General features: G+C 39.4%; 1 protein-coding gene across 1 annotated transcript in view; it reads right to left on the bottom strand.

Annotated features, from left to right (window-relative positions):
• Window positions 1-756: 756 nt before the first annotated feature.
• The window catches only part of LOC134628467 (parvalbumin-7-like), a 45,527-nt gene continuing 26,975 nt past the window's right edge, over window positions 757-19,308 (bottom strand). Inside the window, exons 2-5 of the mRNA XM_063475146.1 lie at window positions 2,757-2,825; window positions 2,463-2,592; window positions 2,210-2,319; window positions 757-1,391 (exon numbers count right to left, since the gene is read on the bottom strand). Of these exons, the coding sequence (XP_063331216.1) occupies window positions 1,366-1,391; window positions 2,210-2,319; window positions 2,463-2,592; window positions 2,757-2,825 (335 nt within the window). The 3' untranslated portion in view covers window positions 757-1,365. The remainder of the gene's footprint in view (window positions 1,392-2,209; window positions 2,320-2,462; window positions 2,593-2,756; window positions 2,826-19,308) is intronic.

Genomic DNA, 19,308 nt, shown 5'->3' with positions numbered 1-19,308 from the left:
GTAATATGTCATGTTTTGTTATTCATCTTGGACTGTATTTATTTTATTTTAAAACCTACAAAGGACCAGATAAGTTTTGCTGCAGACTTGCAAACCCCTTTGCAACCCGCCTCCACCCCATGGCCGTCTTGCTGTCTGTATCTGTCTTAACCATCTCTTGTTATTAATGTTCACTCTGTTCTGTACCAGGATCCTGTTGCTCCATAGTGATGTGACGCCAAATATAAATTGCTACAATGTCCAAATCAGCCATCCTCCCCTGACTGAACTAAACTAAAATGTTTATTTTAACAAAACTTTGTACAGCAATTTGAGTTTGTATGTTAATATTCGTTTGAGTCTGTTGGTAAAAATATTCAGAGAATATTTAAAGATTTTTGGAAGTATGCTTGTTGCCAGAAATTTCAAGAAAACACTGATGCTGCGCTGTTTTCTACAGCTACAGCAGCTGTTTGCTTAGCATCTTATTCATGTGTCAGCACCACATTTTCAGTCTCTTTACTATGAAACCTGGCTGTTGGCAAAATATTTATATGTGTGTGTGAGCAAGCAACCTGAGAAAGAAGGCATGTTTCCCAAAATGCTAAGCTGAAGCTCTCTCCACCATCCCAGTGATTGTCATGTTTTGCGATGTTCAGTGTGTTGCATTTGTGTGAGTTCAATGTTGTGTGTTCACTGCGAGTAACAATAAGTAAAGAGACACCTCACGTCAAGTTTTCTTTTTTATTATCATTTCATACTGAGATCTTTTCTCTCTTCACAGCTCTCCTTATATGATTTTATTTACTACATGATCTGATCAGAGGCAGGGAGTGGAGGAGGAGGACGAGGTGGAGAAGGAGGAGGTGGTTGAGGTGAGGGAGGTGAATGAAGGTGGATAAAGAGGAGGAGTGGGAGGAAAGTGCACTGACATGTGAACATCCAGAAATAAAACCAGTCAAGACACAATGCACAACCTGATACACAGAGAGGAAGGAAATTAAGATTTAAGGAGTCTTGAGAACATCTACACCATCTACAACACTAGTACCACCTTTTTTGACCACAGACTATCCTCGCGAAATCATTAAGAATGCTTCTGAAATCCATACAGCATGTGTGGTTAAATATATATATATCTATCTATATATATAAAAAGAAAAATGAAAAGTGAAACTGGTGCCTGTTATGCCTGTATGTTCCTCCTCAGGTGGACTCCCTGTTGGCCTGTTTTTGGTAGTGTTTTGCAGAGAGCAGGCCTGGTCTGACTCCGTGTGAGGGGTCCAGAGCGAGGAAAGGGAGGAAGAGTTTGAAGGTCGCAGTTACAAAATGTGGATGCAGGGACAAAGAGGAGCAGGAAGAACAAGAGGGGAGTTCAGCTTTCCCCTACTCATGCACTAAGGCTTCAAACTCTGAAAAAAAAAAGAGAGCAAAACAAAAATGTAAATGCGCACAAATGAGTGAAACATTGTCAGCATATTCAGTTAAACACCAACAAGAAACTGATCCAAGTATTTCATGGTGTCTGGAACCTTGAACTGTGTTTTTCCTCTGGACCAAAGCTTCTATATCATAAAACAAATCTTTCACCTTTAATACATCAACAGGCCACACTGTTGGTCCAGTTTTCTGCAAAGCAAGTTATCCAACATTTCTCACTCATCCATTCATTCTTGCACTTTTTTATGCCCAATTGCTTTCTATTTAACATTCACACATCAATGTACACATCAGGAGGTTCACTATCTGGCCCAACCACACTTTGGTGTATTTTATGGGATTCCTTATACACCAGCACAGTCATCCCTTGAAGTCGCTGATCGGTGTTACCATAGCTAACATTTCAGATATTGTGTTTTTATGATTATGTTAAAAAAACCCAAAGATTAATTGGCAGTTTTAGTTTATGACATGTTTATTCCAGTAAACAAATTAGATATTTATAAGTTGGTGTTAGCTTGCACAGGTGACATTACATTTTTTTCTAAGTGTGTCTTTTCTTGCAAACTTGCAAATTTGCTTCGGTCATATTCAGTTTTTCAATAGATGTAAACAATAAGAATCAAGTATTAGAAACATCCCACAAAACATACAGCATTTGTGGAAGTGCAGAAAACTTCTTTTAGCCTACTTGCTAACTCTCCTCCCACCCCGTCCTCATCCTACTCTCATCGCCTCTTTGTACCTTTTTGAAGAATAAACCGAAAACATTTTGACACCTTTCTCTTACCATCAATGCCGATCTTGCCATCTCCATCTTTGTCTGCAGCTGTGAGAAATGCTTTAGTCTCAGCGTCAGTCAGATCTCTGCCATCCTTGGAAAAGCCCTTCAGTACAAACCTGAGAAAAGTGCAGGTTGATGCAGAAAGTGGGTCACTGTAGGGCAGCTTTAAGGAACATGTGACGTCAGCGTTATATAGCAGAGCTGTATCTTTCATCATGTCTGCTTTTAGCGTGTTTTTCCATCTGTTTGAGTTTCTTACTTTAGCTCTTCTTCTTCTATAAATCCGCTACCATCCACATCCAGAACCTGAAAGACCTTCTTGACGTTTTCAGCCGACATGGCCTTCATTCCCACCATTTCAAAGAACTTTTTAGGGTCAAATGTTTCTGCTACAAAAGACAAGGCAAAGATAAAAGATTTTATTACATCAACTCCATGTGCACAGAGTTTTTTTAAATAGATTTTTTATGGGTCAGCAAAAAATTTAAGGGTAACTTTTGGCACTTTGCAGCGCTGTGTCTGCTGAGAATAAGCCTCTACAACAGTTACTGACCTGCGAAGGCATCAAGAGCTTTCTTGATCTCCTCAGGTTTTAGCAGATCTGTCATAACCATTTTGTTTCCTGGAGAGAGAGACAGAGAGGACATGAAAGGCACAAAGTTTGGTATTGCATTTCAAAGAGGTGAGTGTAGACAGCAGCAGCTATGCAGCTGAGCTGATGTGATACGAAAGCTGAAAGTAAAATCTGAACTCGTTATGTGCACATGTGTTTGGAAATGTATTTTTAGTTAGACAGAAGTTGCATTTTACAGAACAGTAAATTAAGAGAAGATGATCCATGCTAACAAACCCAAGAAGAATTTCAACCCTGATAGGCCTGGTAGGAATATCTTTAAGGCATTCGAGAGATGGCCTCTGTGGAACTTGGCACAACGAGAGGTTAATTGAAGGACATACGTTAGAATTTAAGACAGAGACATAAATACAGTCTGGCAAACGCCCATGGAGAGAGACAAGCTTTGTACACTGAAATAAGCACCCAGAATTGCTCTGGATTCTCTGTTATCTTAAAAGTATCACTCTGTCGGAGAGATTTAAGCACTTCTGAGGAGAGACTTTCCTGCAATTTTTCTCTTTGACTACAATTTTACAATTTTGACAAATAGAACGTGTGAAACAGCGCACAGCGAAACTGAGTTTGTCAAACAGTACTTTGACATCAGTTAAAGTACATGGTATATTTTAGAGTTAAAGTAGTCATTGCATGATAAACTCTGATGGAATTTATGGTGTGAAAAGAGCCTTTTTTTCATTCAGAATAAGGCATTAAATTGTATGTTATTAATTAAAATGTCTTCTGTTCTCTGTGTCATGTGTCACAGAGTCACAACCAGTGCAACTAGTTACCCTCAGTTGATGCAGATGTTTTCCACACTTTAATCCAGCAGTGTCAAACATAAGGCCCAGGGACCAGAAGTGGCCTGCCAGTGACTCCAATCTCTGTCTTATAATTACATGACAGTCGATAATTTTAAAACATTTAGTTCTTACATTTTAAGCTTATCATGAAATTGCACTTATTTATATGTAGTTAAAATTCTTTATACTGACTAAAAGGGGAGTTTCAGTGGTCTGACCCAGTTAAGATCCAAAATGTGGCCCACAATGTGAGATGATTTTGATTCCTTGCTTTAACATATAAAGAAAATTCCATTAGTTTGTAAAATAACTTTATTAAACCTAAGAAACCTATCCAGTCATTGTGAAATACACACCACTTTATAGCTGAATAACACAAAGTGTGCTGTAGAGCTGCATGTGCTCAGTACAAATGTGTAACCTGTTGTGGTTCATGTCTCATCCGCTTGCTCAGTTCTATTTTGTGATCAGTGTCCTCTTAGTTGCAGTACATGCTTTAGCCTGTAGGTGTCACACCTGAGCTGAACCCAGAGTCCTGTCATTTCAGAGCTCTGGGATCAAGTGCTGAGTTGTCAAGATAGATGTTTGATGAGTGGGTTTTGTGTCTTTAAGAGATGCGAGCTCCTGAGTATGTAAGAGTATATGTCTCACAGTCAGGATACGTGTGCTGAGAGACTTGCAAAGCCCCACCGGGGTCATGTCAGTAGTCCCTGTGCAGATTGCACTATCCTGACCCCTGCAAAATCCCAGGCCTTCCTGTCCAAAGGACAGAATGATAAAAGTACAAACAGAAATTCATTGTCATCCTCTTGCTTTCCGTCCAATCAGCTTCTCAACTGTCACCACACCTGTTATGTGTCTGTTTTTTGGCAGCAAAAGCCAATTAGTGAGCATCTGTTTGTGGTTTGTGAAATGTCTTGAGTTGTGCAGATTCTTTTCCTGTCAATAAGATGATGCAAATAGAAAGCGTCGATGAAATGAAGCCATCTCAGGGATAGCATTTTTTGCCTTTGGGAACGTGCTACAGTTGTTTTTATTACCTATATCAGCAGTCATACGGTTCCAGTTCTGGATCTTGTCAGATTTTGTGTTTTGTATTTTGTAAAACACAAAACTAAACATTCAGATGACATAACTGACATTCTTTCAGGACATTGTAAAATTCACAGGTTTTGTCCCACTGTTCATGAACTTTGCAGCAAGTGTTCACAAGCATGTGCGCTTTCTTTTTCCATGACTGTCCCTCAAACGTAATGTCACTTGGGCCTCAGTCACATAAATCTGTGTTTAAACCACATGTATGAACTGTTTCACACTCAAATCCGACACAAAGAGACAAACGAAGAAGGCCTGGCTATCTTTTAAAGTTTAAACACACATTTTTCATCAATAATAATAGTTGTGATAATCATAATATTTTCATTTCAGATATTATGTGTATGTCTCTAAAAGAACAAGAACAAAAATGCTCAAAATAACATGAAGGATTTTAGCTGAGTTATAATAGTTGTATAATATATTGGATAACATTCTGACAGGCTGAACGATGATACAAAACAGTACACATACACGGCAGAGCCCGAGGTAACTGGGTTTCCTTATGGGGTGGGTAATTGTACGTGCCCACTTATTTCAGTGTGCAGAGTGAGAACGTTTCTGCTCACATATTATGAATGACACTCTGTGACTTTATTTAACTTGCAGTGAAGGATGTGCATGCTGTGATGGATATGTGGGGTTATATTTTAGTATCATAACATAACAGACCTTCACTGAGGATTGAAAGCCACTCTTGCCTGCGAGTGTGCTATAAATAAGTCATGTTTCTTTAGAAAAGTAGATACAGTTCTAACCAGCAACTTAACTTTTTTATTTTTATTTTTTTCTAGTGGCGTTAATGATTTGAAAAGCAGATCAGCATAATACCCTAAAGCACATATAAATATCTGCCAGTTAAAGTTCTGAGTCATGGCACAGAAAAGTGTATTGTTCAGTGAAGCGTGTCTTATTTAAGTCCTCTTTTCAAAATCCCAACAACACCTAAAATCATCTACAGCAGACATTAGCTACTGTACTTAAAGTTACTTAAGTACACAGCTGCTGTGCCACTGACACCTGTTCTTGGTGAAACCTGAGCAAGGAAACACCCACGAGACCAACACCTGCTGCTAACATTACCTTTTATTTAAAACAAGCTACTGCAGAGGAGCGAAAACCAAACTGAAACCACCAAACATCCCCATATTTAACAATTTGTGAATTGATTTCAAAAAGATATATTTACATAGCTTGTTATTCTTCTTTGGCACTCTAATACTGTATCAAGAATATTCATGCACCCCCCCAGTGTTTTATCGACTGGACCTTTTAACTTCATCAAGTTGTGTTTCATAGGCCTCGCAAATCCTGGATCAATGATGCTCCTGATTGATTTTCTTAGTTGAGTTTCTAGTGGAGCATTCACCCTCAGACTTACACAAACACACCCCTGATGCACATCCTGCAGCTACAAACAGTTTATCCCCATGTGTCATTCATATCTTGGTAATTTACAACTATTTCACTTAGCTGAAGTCTCTCTGCTTGTCACAGATAATCCCCCCCCCCCAAAATTGCAGTTAAATCTTCAGCTTCCAGTGTCCTATGTGTGGCCTCTTGCACCTGTAAATGTTTGTGTGTGTGTTTATTTATTTTCTGTCTTACCTGAATAAAGGGGTGGATGATTGCAGCTGAGAAATAAGGCAAAGCAAAAGGTGATGGAGAGGAATTGGAGCAGAGAGAAGACAGAAGGGCAGGAGATGGAGGTAAGATGAGCAAGATGAAGGGGGGACGACACAATATGACTTTTATAGCTGCTTCCAAACACATACACACTTACCCCATACACCCAACATCCCCACCTCTCATTATACTCTATTTTCAGAGGGGAGGAGGGGGGGGGTGGGTGGGGGGTGTCAAGATATGACGCAAGCACTGTTGGCCTGAGAGTGTGATCGTTTTCTGTTTTCTGTGCAGCACTACCATATCACACACGGGACTGGTATAATACCACTTTATCTGTCTTCTTTGGACCTTACCCACATCTTCTGTCTTGATTTGTGCGTCTGTCAATACATTTGGTCCTGTCTCTCACACTCAGTATAACTAATAGCACTGGCTTGGCCATGTTATGAGAGGCTGTAGTTACAACTACTTTTAGAAAATGCCTTCAAGGCACATGTAGCACTGTGTGAAGTCCAATTTCTTTATATTTTGTTAGGAAAATTGGGAGTAGGTGTAGCTGTTTGTTGAAAATTAAGGAAACATACATGGGAATACAGTATGTAAGGCAAATAAATGATGCTACAACCAATCAGACAGATGTATTTCATGGGGCATCCAACTCTGATACTTTTCTGCATTCATCATTACATACAATTTTGACAAGATGTCCAATGCTCAACCCAAAACCATGACAGAGCCTCCACCGTGTTTTACAGATAGCTGCACATGGTCTCTGTTGTACCTCACTTCTTACCTCACATCTTCATATACATATTAATAAAGATTTGAACCAGAAATGTCAAATTACGATGCAGTGGTCCATCAGACCTGCTGGCACTGATTTTCAGTTTGGCATACCTCAGCCCTTTCTCCCTGTTCCCTTTCTTGAGAACGACTTCTTGACCCTTTGAGACAATTTTTGATTAAGTTTCAGTGAACCGCAGATGGATTTGCTTAAAAGCCAGATTTTTGGATTGGATTTTTACCTTTTTCTTAAGGACATGGCTTTCAGATGGTGTTTATCTGCTGTAGATTATTTTTTAAGACAGCCACGTCTTCTTTGTCCATAACTTGTCTAATTCTTGGCTTTTTGGTATATTCAGAAAAAAACAGAAGAGAACATTATTTGAGAGCAAATTATGTACTTTTGGAACATGCTACCAATAACAAAGTGCCTTAAGACAGCAGTCCCCAACCCCTGGACCGGTCTGTGAGTCGTTTGGGACCGGGCCACGAGAGTTGAGGCTCGGGCATGACATTTATAGTTTTCAGGGTTTTTATCGTTTTTTATCGATATTTTGTATCGTTTTTATTGTTAACTCGGTTTCTCTGGGTCTTTTCCTGTGTGTTATGAATAAATCTTCTTTTTTTGGTACTGGTCAGGTTTTATTTTGTTGTATTCATCCGTGACACCGGTCTGTGAAAATATTGTCAGACATAAAACAGTCCGTGGCGCAAAAAAGGTTGGGGACTGCTGCCTTAAGATACACTTTCTTTAACTGTCTTTTGCTAAGTTCTCTGTTATCTGTAGATACAACACTGAGTCTGGCTCTTTGGAAGGAAAAAGAATAGATGGGTGGCTCAAGATTTTTAAATAGCACAGTATAAGTTCAGTGTACAAGATACCTTTGTTATATAGAGCTTTGCAGTACTGACTGTCTAATGTAATTCAGAGTGATTTAAGAGCAGACGCTAAAATTCAGTTTTTATAAGTAAAAGCTACTTAATATAATGATCCTGTGAAGAAAAAACAAGCAAAAAAAACACACAGGACCCCTGTGGTCGTATAAAGTCTTTTTATGTTTATATTGTTTATCTGATCTGACTTGAAATGGCTAGCTTTTTATAGACTGAGTGCAATGATCTGAGAGTGTAGTTTTCTCACAGACCACTTTTAATGTGCTCTAAAATTGTTATAGATTATCTTTGTCCTATGAATCCAAAATAAGCCGCTTACATCAAATTGCTTTTGAATGATTTACAAACGTTAAAGGTCCTGTTACATTCATCCACAGGGGCGTAAGTACTCACTGAATGTTTGGACGAATATTAAAAAAGTGTGCATCATATGCTATACCCTCTGCACTCGGTGGAACAGAAATCAGTAACTATAGGAGATATTTTAAAGCGCGTTCTGACACCGTCGTCAAATACCAAATGAACAAAGAAGAAAGAATGAAGAAAGAATTACATTTCATCCCTCCAGTAACTTCTCCAGAGACTTGGAGAATCAACACCAAGGAACACTATGGCTGTGCTGGCAGCACGAGGTGTCCCAACACCTTCCTAAGATGCTTTATATTGGATTCATAACTTATTCTTGCATTTTATGAATGCAATCAAATGAATACCACTGTATGAATTGTGCCAAAGAAATGCATTTAATTTTTTTTTGATTTGCTGGGATTTCTAACTCCCCTAAGGCAAAGTTATGCTGAAGAAGTCTGTTCTTTCCATCTTTTATCCAAGAGAAACTTTCCCCTCAACTTTGTCCTCCCTATCTGTCCTTTCATCTTAACATCTTCCTATTTTTTATATCTAATTTCTCTGTCCATATCTTCCTACACCCTACATCTGTGCTTATCAGTCTCCGTCTGTATAGGTTGTTAACTTTGTGCCTTTTTTGTTCTCCCTTTTTCTCCCTTTTGTTCGCTTATCTTTTGCTGAGTGATTTAGTAGGCCACCTTGCACCCAGTTAGTCAAGGCCAACAGAGACATTTATTTGTAGTAGTGCATCTATGAAAGAAAAGAAAAGTCAGTAAGATACTTTAGTTGTAATAAAACGGCAGCCAGTTAAAGATACGAAGGGGTTTTTTTGGGGTTTTTTTACTGCAGAGATTTTCATTATGAGCATTAAATGAGATTTCATCCCTGGGAGTTCATGGTTGATTATACCACACTGCCAAGGTATTAGGCTTTCAACATCAAATATTCATTCTCTGCAAATTTTGTGTGGAAGAGAAAGCTGGAAATTACAGCACATTTTAAGCCTTAATAATGACTTGCTAATTACAGGTTTTAATAATCGAACACCTCCATGGTTAGATTTTACTGTTGGCTGTTAGTAATAGTAATGTCTGCCATGGTTTCCAGTGTAAAATTCAGGCACAAAATGTAGTAATGTTATGATATATTCAACTGCGGCTGACACTGTGACTTACAGTATTGTTAAAAAAAAAATGTTACTAATTAAAGAACAAAAATAGCAACAAAAAATGTAAACATTTTAAATTTAAAAGACTACCAAGCATAAAAAGGGAAAATAAAATGCGACTCTCTGTTCCTTCATGTCCTGCGCTGACCCTCTGTTCTGTCCTGAGACACTCTTAGATTTCGCCTCTCTATTGAGTTACCCCCTCGTCAGCACTTTCCAGCATTGTAGAAAAATGGGAAAGGGAGGAGTGAGTTGGTGAGGACAACATGCTGGAAGGATTTGTAGTTGGTGGGGGTGGAGAACGGTCAGGAAGGGAGGAAAGAGAAAGACACTGAGATACACAAAGAGGAATTTGCAGCTTGTTCATGAGATCTCTACAGTCTTGGTTTATTATTAGACTTGTCAAAGGTTTTTGACAGTGTTAACCAAAACATCCTTGATAGAAATATGGCTTCACAGTGTTACAACTTAGTAAAGAAAATTCTGTAGCTAATAACAAAAATGATTAAAATAGCATTAACCTACTTTTTGGACTACAGTGGTCCCTTGTTTATCGCGGGAGTTACATTCTAAAAATAACCCACAACAGGTGAAATCCGTGAAGTAGCCAACTTTATTTTTTACAATTAGTATAGATGTTTTAAGGCTGTAAAACCCCTCACTACACACTTTACACACTTTTCTCAGACAGGCATGAACATCTTCACACTTTTCTCTCTTGTTTAAACAATCTCAAAGTTCAAACCTTCATAGAAAAATAAGTCCAGTATTACAGAATGAAACCAAACGCACCCACGGTTGCCTTTGATGGTGTAAAATGTTTCGTCAAAATTGTTGTGTTTGTTGGGGAGAAAACCTACAAACATACAGTACAGCACTTCGGAGTCACACTGCTAGCGATTGAAGATTCATGTAAATTTGAAAAGCTGAATGAATTCTGTACTGTACAGGAGACACGGCACAAGATCAATTGACAATGGTCTACAGCCAGTCAGGACGCAGAACACAATGCGCTGTAAAAGACAACAAAACCCCAAACAAACAAACAAACAAAAAAACATGCAAAATTGCACAAAAACAATCAGTGAAACAGAGAAGCTGCGAAAGTTGAACAACGTTATAGCGAGGGACCACTGTACATGAGTCTCACTACTTCTACTGCTCTCTTTGAATGACCTACAGGGGTCTGCAAAAATATGCTTTTTTTGTTTTTGCTGATGATACAGCTTTTTATTTCACATCCATACCTAATTTGAATTTGGCTGACTTTCCTCAGTAGGTAGTCTCTTTATGGACCCACTTTCCCAAAGAGTTCAATTCAGTTTTATTTACAGTTGTGGTCAGAAATTTACATACAGTATGAGCATGAATGTTGACTCTGTAATGACTTAAAAAACATGAACTGGGTGCACAAGTTTGAATTTATTTTGGGTTTTTTGTAATACACAGGGTCAAAAGATTCTACAATGCCTTTAAACTGGACAAGACAAAGGCTTATTAACTTCTCATTAGCGATGATGATTTAATACAACTGGTACTTTCTCTTTGTCAGCATAAAAATGATTTGTTTGCGAGCACTCATTGGATTGACCAATACACAGAACAATGGGAAAGTCCAAGGATCTAAGATCTAAGAAGGAGAACTGTGGATTTTCACATGTTGGCGAAGTCTCTTGGAACCGTTTCTTTACAACTCCAGATTCCTGGATCATCAGTTCAAACAATTGTACTTTAAGTACAAGTTGATTCAGATTCAGGAACAACCCTTTAACCACTAAGGCTCAGGCCTGTCATGCACTAGAAACTGCTGCCACACCAGCATTACTGTTGACATTAAAGTAAGTTTCACATCAGCATAGACTGAAAGGTTGCCCACCAAGAAAAAAGCCCCCGCTCCAAAATTGACAGTTTCACACTCAACTGAAATTTGAGGCTGACCACACGGACAAGCCAAATGCCTTCTAGAGAAATGTTGAAAGAGAGACTGAACTATTTTGCCATGATGACAAAAGGTATGTTTGGAGGAGTAAAGCTGAAGCTTTCAAAACTAATAACATTGTACTAGCTGTCAAGCATGCTGGTAGTAGCGTCATGCTCTAGGACTGTTTTGCTGCCAGTACGGGTGCATTGCATAAAGTGGATGGAGTAATGAAGAAGGAGAAGTATCTCCAAATTTTTCAACTTCACCTCAAATCGTCAGTTGGACAGTTGAAACATGGACACAATTGGGTGTTTCAACAGGCCAATGATCCCAAATATGCACCAAAGCAGTTTTTTTTTCATTTGTGATGTCCATGTCTCGCTCTGAACTGGAGATTGCTATACATGCATTTATTTCCTCACGCTTGGACTATTGTAACTCACTGTTTATGTGTCTAAGCAAAAAGTTCTGTGGATCATCTGCAGGTTGTGCAAAATGCTGCAGCTAGGCTTTTGACAAAATCCTCTAAGTGTTCACATGTGACACCGTTGCTATCTCAGCTACACTGGCTTCCTGTTGAATTCAGAGTCCATTTTAAGATCCTGGTCTTGACTTATAGAGCTTTGCATGAACTGGCACCAGCCTACATCTCTGATATGCTACAGCCCTATGTCCCTAGTAGGTCCCTGAGGTCATCTGATCAGGGCTTACTTGCTATAAAACAGACTAAGATGAGAACTAAAGGTGATAGAGCTTTTGCCACTGTGGCCCCAAGACTCTGGAACTCTTTCCCCCAAACCTTAAGAACTGTCTGTTTTACCTTTTTATGACTTTTTATCTTATGTGCAGCACTTTGTGACTCTGTCTAGAAAGGTGCTATATAAATAAAATTTTATTTATTTGATTTATTTGTGTGTAATTGTGTGTTATATGTACGCTAACTGATGACTTCTTTATTGTGTTTGGGATTTTAGATTATCCCCAAATGAAATGAAAGTGCAATAAATGAAGACCAAGAGTTTGAAGGCACAAATTGGGGTTATAATGGAGTGTGATTACTGCCACAGAGAGTTACATAAATACAGTGTAGGCTGTAGAGACACTCGTGATTATAAAGTGTTTAATTGGCCAAGACAGCTTAACACTGAAGTGAAAATAAGCAATGGAAAAAAAAAACAGGGTGACTGCTAGATACAATAAAGTAGATTCAGAATTAGATAAACGGTCACACACATCAAACTGAAAATAGAGAGAATGTGAGAAAGACAGTGACAGACAGATAGAGGGAGTAAGAGGAATTAAATTTGTTTTTAATCACCAACTTGCTATTCAGCAACAGGTGGCATATGAAATCATGGCAGGGGTAGCTACAAGCCACAGCTGTCTATGTGAATAAGTGTGTATGAGTGGTATTGATATCAGTGGGGCATCCCTTGTCTACTTAACCAAAGATTAGCAGATATTGACCCTAAAAATAAACACAGGGGAACCCAGTGTGCTTACTGATCAGGGGTGGAGCTGGAGAATATCGGACGTTTCGCTTGTACAGTCGGGACTCAAAGGCCTCGATCGCTCAATAAGAAATAGCATCTTACTCACTTGCAGACATGAGTGTGGAAGCATGTCTTTTAACACAACTGCTGGAAGAACAGATGTGTTTGGGAGTGATATCTGTTCATTTACTCCCTGGATTCACAAATGAAACCCCAACAAAATTAAAGCTGCTGTGCCGAGTAACTCTGTATTAATGGATCACATAATTTCATCCATGTAAGAATCACAAGAAGTAACACACCTACAGATAACGAACACCTGACTCTGCAGTTCCTCTCAGCAGAACAGAGCACCATTGCATCTGTTTCTTCTTTCTCATCACTCTCATGAAGCAGCACCAGTAACTTCAGTGAACTGCTGCACTGCTTTCACAAGAATATTGCAGGCAAAATAAGTGACTAACCAATGAACATACTGAACAATTGATTTTGCCAGGAGTTGGTTAATACTGGACTGTAATAGAGCAAAACTCTAATGTTTAGTTAATGTTAGTGTTCCTCCATGTCAGCATGGGGCATCATATCACTGTTTAGTGTTTAATTGGAGATTAAGTATTGGAATTTCAGGAGCAGGACCACGCCTCCAAACACGCTCCTTCCGGTTCTCATCTATATAGGTTCCCCCAGTTCTGCAAGCTTTTTAATTCTCGTTTACGTGCCCCACCCTCCCTCCCCTTTTCAGTTCTTTAACTTCTTCACTTCTATTTAGTACATGGGGATCTGCCAGGCCCAGGAGCTGTCGCCAGTCCCCTTTGAGGCCTTCCCCAAACCGCAGCTCATTTCATGTCCAAGCATTCACCTTTACCTACTCAAACGCTGTCAAACCTAAAGTGAGGACATGGGCCCAGCTAGTGAATAGCAACTCTTGGGTTATAAATAACGGTATCACAGCTTATCTGCTTCACCCGCTAAGTGTCCATCAGGTCGATAACATGGATTAAATGAAACTGCTTTTAATGCGATGTAAACTGCTTCAAGCTCAAGCAGATTTCTTAGACTCCGTCTCAAATATATAAAACTTGACATGGAAACTGACTCATTTTGAACCTGTGAGGTTTGCAGATCTTAGTGTCCACTTGTTTGTGCTTGACTGCAGCGATGCTCGAAACCTTGTCAGTTCAGCTCAGGCCAAAATGCACAGTAGAGTGGGAGAAGGAAGGCCCGCAGTTTTCCAAATGTGCACCACAGGCACCGGTTTTTGTGGTATATTTAGTTCTAATATTAGGGCCGGCGTGTGTGGGAGTGTGTGGGAGATGGTGAGTTTTTAAAGGAATGCACCAAGTTCTTGGGAGGTTAGCCTGTTACTCAGCCAACCTGTTAAATAATGAGAAACCAAATTTTTCCATTATCTGAAAGATTCCAGTTAGTCATGCTCGTTGCTTATTACGTGCTATGTTTAGGGACGGTGGGTGACTAGCTTTGTGTCTATAATTACAACATTGGAACTCTAAAGAAGAGCTAAACCTAATCCTCACATCTCCTTTTTATTAATACCTACTGTTGCTGAAAACTGTGTGTCTTACTAATCTGACATTAGTTGAGTACAGTAATTACAAATATGCTGTCATTTTACGTTATTCAAAACAAGTGTTAACAAGTGGCCATTAAATTAGATCTGAAGTGAAAAACATTGATCATCCTGTTATCATGCAGTGCACCACTGAGAAAACTTTGATCCTGACATTCATGCAGACATTGCGTTCACACCACCCACCTAACATCACTGCAGAGCCTGTGTCTGTGTCGGTTCTCGGTCATCCAGGTCATGTTAATTTAAGGAACTAGGCGGTTAGGGACAACCCCCTCTAGGGTTTAAATACCTGGGACTCTCCACCTTTAGGCTTTAAATCTGAAGAAGCCTCTTGGATGAGATGTAAAACATCTTCATGAAACTTAGAGATGTCCAGTTGCCTTCTTTTCCAGCTTCTGCAGACCATTTGCACTCCCTGTGGCACCGGCACTCACCAACAGCAGCAGCCTCCCCGAGCAGACAATGACCCCTGCAATGTTGCAGAACCTGCTCAGAGCTGCCTCAAAAACACAAAACAAACATGAGCCTATGATGTCGTTTTGACCTCTGAACTCCCCACATACAATATGAGCAACTGCAGCGTTTGCCAGAATACACAAGCCTGCTCTACTGAGGCTGTACTGGTCTACATACTGGTGCCACCAGAGGTCTTGTGTTCATGCACCGACAGGTCTGTTCTGACAACGTGGTGGAGATCTGCAGATTATTAGGAAGGTGGTTTTAGTGTTGCTGGTGGTGGTGTTGATATCCAATATTTAGAATGTACACCTATTCTAGTACTTATAAACTTAAACGCCTAACCGGCCAATCACATGACAGCAATGAGACATGGTGGAGATGACCTGCTGAAGGTCAAACCGAGCATCAGAATGGGGAAGAAAGGTGATCTGAGTGATTTGAAACTTGGTGTGGTTGTTGTCTGAGTATTTGAGAAATTGCTGGTGCACTGGTATTTTCCCAACACAACCATCTGAGGTTTATAGCGTGCCACCATCATGCTGTGTGGCATTCCAGAGGTAGATTTTAGATATCGGCTCAGAGTTTTCATCACACAAAACAAAGACTTAACATTTAGGTTACTGCCCAGCGTCACCTCTTCCTCTTTCTGCTTTCCTAATGATGTTACCACAGCAACCAGCTGTCGACATGTCAAACACAATCTGGGTGTTGAGACTTTCTGTCAGTCCCCCTTCTTCTGTTTCTCTGTGTGTATACGTGTGCACTGGTACCTGTCAACTTAATGGCTTATTAGATTTCATCAACACTTTTTTACAGCATGCTTGTATTTCAAAGTTATATTCCAAGGCCAGCATGCAATAAACTATATACAAACACTGTTACAGTACCCTCTTTTACAAGCGCACGCACACATAGGGACACTCCTCCACTGACATGTATAAGCATTCGCAATCCGCAAATTCACCCGGACACACATACACTCAAATGCGCCGAACAGACTCCAGCAGCTGGCCTGACCTTGAAGATAAATACACCCTTGAAAAATGCTTCTGCAATTCATGGCTGGCGGTGGTGTGTTATACGAGCAGCGTTTCAAAGGATCCATCTCGGGCTGCGTGAAAATAGATATGGAGTCAATATGTGATGCACTCACACACACACACACACATGCACACACACATCCGTCTGTGCACCACTGTGTTTCTGTCTTTTTCTCTCGTGCACACAAGGTCACTGTATTACACTCGATTTCTTGAACAAATCATCATTTTTTTTTCCATTTTCTCTCACTCTCCCGATCGTTCTTTCTTGTAGTTGAGTATTTTGCTGTTTACACTAATAATCTGAGTGTAACTGAATCACATGACTGCTGTCAACCATTAATGCAAACACTTTAGTCTCTGTGAAAACACTACCTCAGCGCTAACACCCTCAGCACACACTGTTTGATTTACTAAAGCATGCAACTGCTCCAATCTCTTTTGTCAATCTGAGCATGTAGAGGTGCCACTAATCTGCTGATTCAGGTGTAGTTACAATTCTTGTGATTCACTGTGCTGGCTTAAAGCAGATGTTGTTTCTTTGTGTGCAGCTGTCCAGCTATAAACAAGTGCTGAACTTGGATATAACTGTAAAAAAATCCTTCCGAGTAACAAGTATGTGAAAGTCATCGGTTAGTCAATAACCTTCGTGGCATCTTGAGCACTTAGAAAACCATTTTAGACTGGACGGTAAATCAGTTCGTTTTTTGTTTCTATCCAACTCCCACACATTAACAACTGCACTGACATCTAGTGTTTGAAGCTTTAATAACCCCATATTTAATGTTTGAACTGTTCAAAGCATTTTACTGCACAATTATGTCCCCTCATTGGAATGTCAGCATCACTAGCTGCTGCCTTTATTGACTTATGAATGTCAGTAACGAGAGACACCCGACAGGTGAACGCTGAATGAAGGCATGCTAGTGTCAAAGTGTGTGTGCATGAGATAAGATGTGAGAGAAAAACTGACTAAATAGGTGGTGGAGAAAGCTTGTGTCCTGAACACGCCTTAAAGAACAATGACTGTTCTGATCTCACCATTATGCTTCTCAGTCAAAAGCCAATAACAGCCTTTGTAAGAGGCTGTGTACACATGCACAGTGTACACATGCAGTCGTTATTACTGTAAATAGCTCTTTCTGGTAGGTATTTGTTCTCAGTTAAAACACTTTACTGTACATGTAAAAATCTCTGTTTGACATCCTAATTCATTATCTGATGGCAAAATGCGGTCAGCAAAAATTACCAGTCATGCACGTCACTTAAAGATTTTTTAATTTTTCTTTCTTTTTTGTCTAATTTATATCAACTAAATTTAAACGGTGTCTCTGAAAAATCAGAGTTCCCTGTATCAGGGTTTTACACAGTTTGAAAGCCCGGATAAATGACACTGTTATTTGAAAGGTGCTGCTCTGAAAGAAGAAACCGGTTGGAGCAATTTGGCATTTTTCAGCTCATTGTTTTGGCTTTTCTCCTTTTGTTTTGGCGCCATAATGCAATGGTTACAACAGTAATTGATGAAACACAGAGACATGCTACTTCAGCTTTCTCCTACAATCCAACATCCCTGGTTAACCTGTTGGAGTATAAATGAGGTGTGCACGTGAGCATGAATGGTTGCCCGTCTCTCTGTGTTAGCTCTTTGATAGACTGACGACCTGTTCGGAGTTTATCCCACCTCTCGCCCTCTGACAGCAGCCAGCTCTCCTCTCCGGCACCCTGAACTGAAGCGGCAGAAGAAAATGAATAAATGGTTGGATGGATGGAGATTTATCAGGTTTTTATTTCACGTTTTCAGTCATTACATAGTTTTATTTTCACTTGCTTTTTTAACTTTGGATTCACTGGCTAGGTTTAAGAAAAGATTGTGCCTTTTTTCAACACTTTATCTTAAAAAAAGTGATGCTTAAGGCTACTCAGTGTATTTAAATGTGGAACTAAGGAGTCCTTTACTTGCATTTGTATAATAATAATGATGACAAGTTGGAAGTGACATCATCGCACATCTAAAGATATCTTCTGCGTATCTGTGAGATGCCATTATGATGTAACTCTTTTAGTAGCTAAAGAGCCAGATATTTCTCTCCGAGGTAAAATGAGAATGGATATTCAGCTTTATTGAGTCTGTTCTATTTGAAAATAGCTAATTACCACATTATGACAGCTTTATGGAGTTATAATATGCCAGTGCTGGGTTTACAGATTGTTCTACAGAACCATCAAGCATACAAATGCCATCTAATACACGCTGACACCAGTGGCAGTTGTAATTTCCTCCTTGTGCCTCTGTACTGCGGAGTAGTACATTATTCTAAGCTAAATGACAAAAGTGAGAGGGGCCTTGCTCGGAGACCATCTGTGTACCCTGTAATCTGCCTTTTGTATACCTGTATACCTATGATAACCCATGTTTGGCCTTTGCCTCAAAACTTCCCGTTTTTTATTTTAAATAACAGAGAAAATAATACATGTGGTTAAAGTTAAACATGCTGGCAGTTCAATGATTATTGATCACTTTTACTTAACTGTGACTCTGGGCTTAAACTGAGATGTAGCAGATGCAAAGGTCTGGTGAAGCACACCTGACAGGGCAGGTAAACTTATGGCAAGTTCACTGAGTATGATATCAGAGTATATTCACAAGTTTTCAGATGTCTTATTCATCTTAGGTTATATAGAGATGTGTGCTGTTTATTTCTATTTCAACACTGAGTTAAAGAGAGTTGAACTACAGGAATATTTGTAAGCAAATCCTTTATCCATTATATTATCAATAAATTGAAGGGAAAAAATATGTTTACTCAATGTTTCATAGTTAAACGCAATTGAAAATTGTATTCAGTGGTCAGTATTTGCAGTTAACTATAGACATACAGGATGGCAGCGGAAATCGGACCTATTTAGTTTGCACAGATGCAGTGCAGTGTGTCCAACAAGGCTATCACTACTGAAGAAGACCCTTACTTGGTCACAGGAATCTTGCTAATCAGTTCAATATTTATTGTTATTTTAACTTCCTGGTGGTGGATGTGGCTGGTTGTACATATACTCTGAGGAAGTGTTTCAAAAATAAACCATGAAAGGGCCAAAATCCTGATAAATGCTTGGGGAGTCCCAGTGCTTCATGTAAACCACACAGTTCTATTTTAAAATCTGCCACTGAAACTGGTTTACAGAAGGGGAGTGGCACCTTAAAACTCAAACACAGACACAAAATGAAACTTATTTATAGCAGAAAAAATTCATACATAACATATGTATA

This window comes from Pelmatolapia mariae, linkage group LG6 (genome assembly GCF_036321145.2).
Source record: "Pelmatolapia mariae isolate MD_Pm_ZW linkage group LG6, Pm_UMD_F_2, whole genome shotgun sequence".
Lineage (NCBI taxonomy): Eukaryota > Metazoa > Chordata > Actinopteri > Cichliformes > Cichlidae > Pelmatolapia > Pelmatolapia mariae.
Note: the sequence above shows the minus strand (reverse complement) of the source record. Positions and strands in the feature narration are given on the sequence as shown.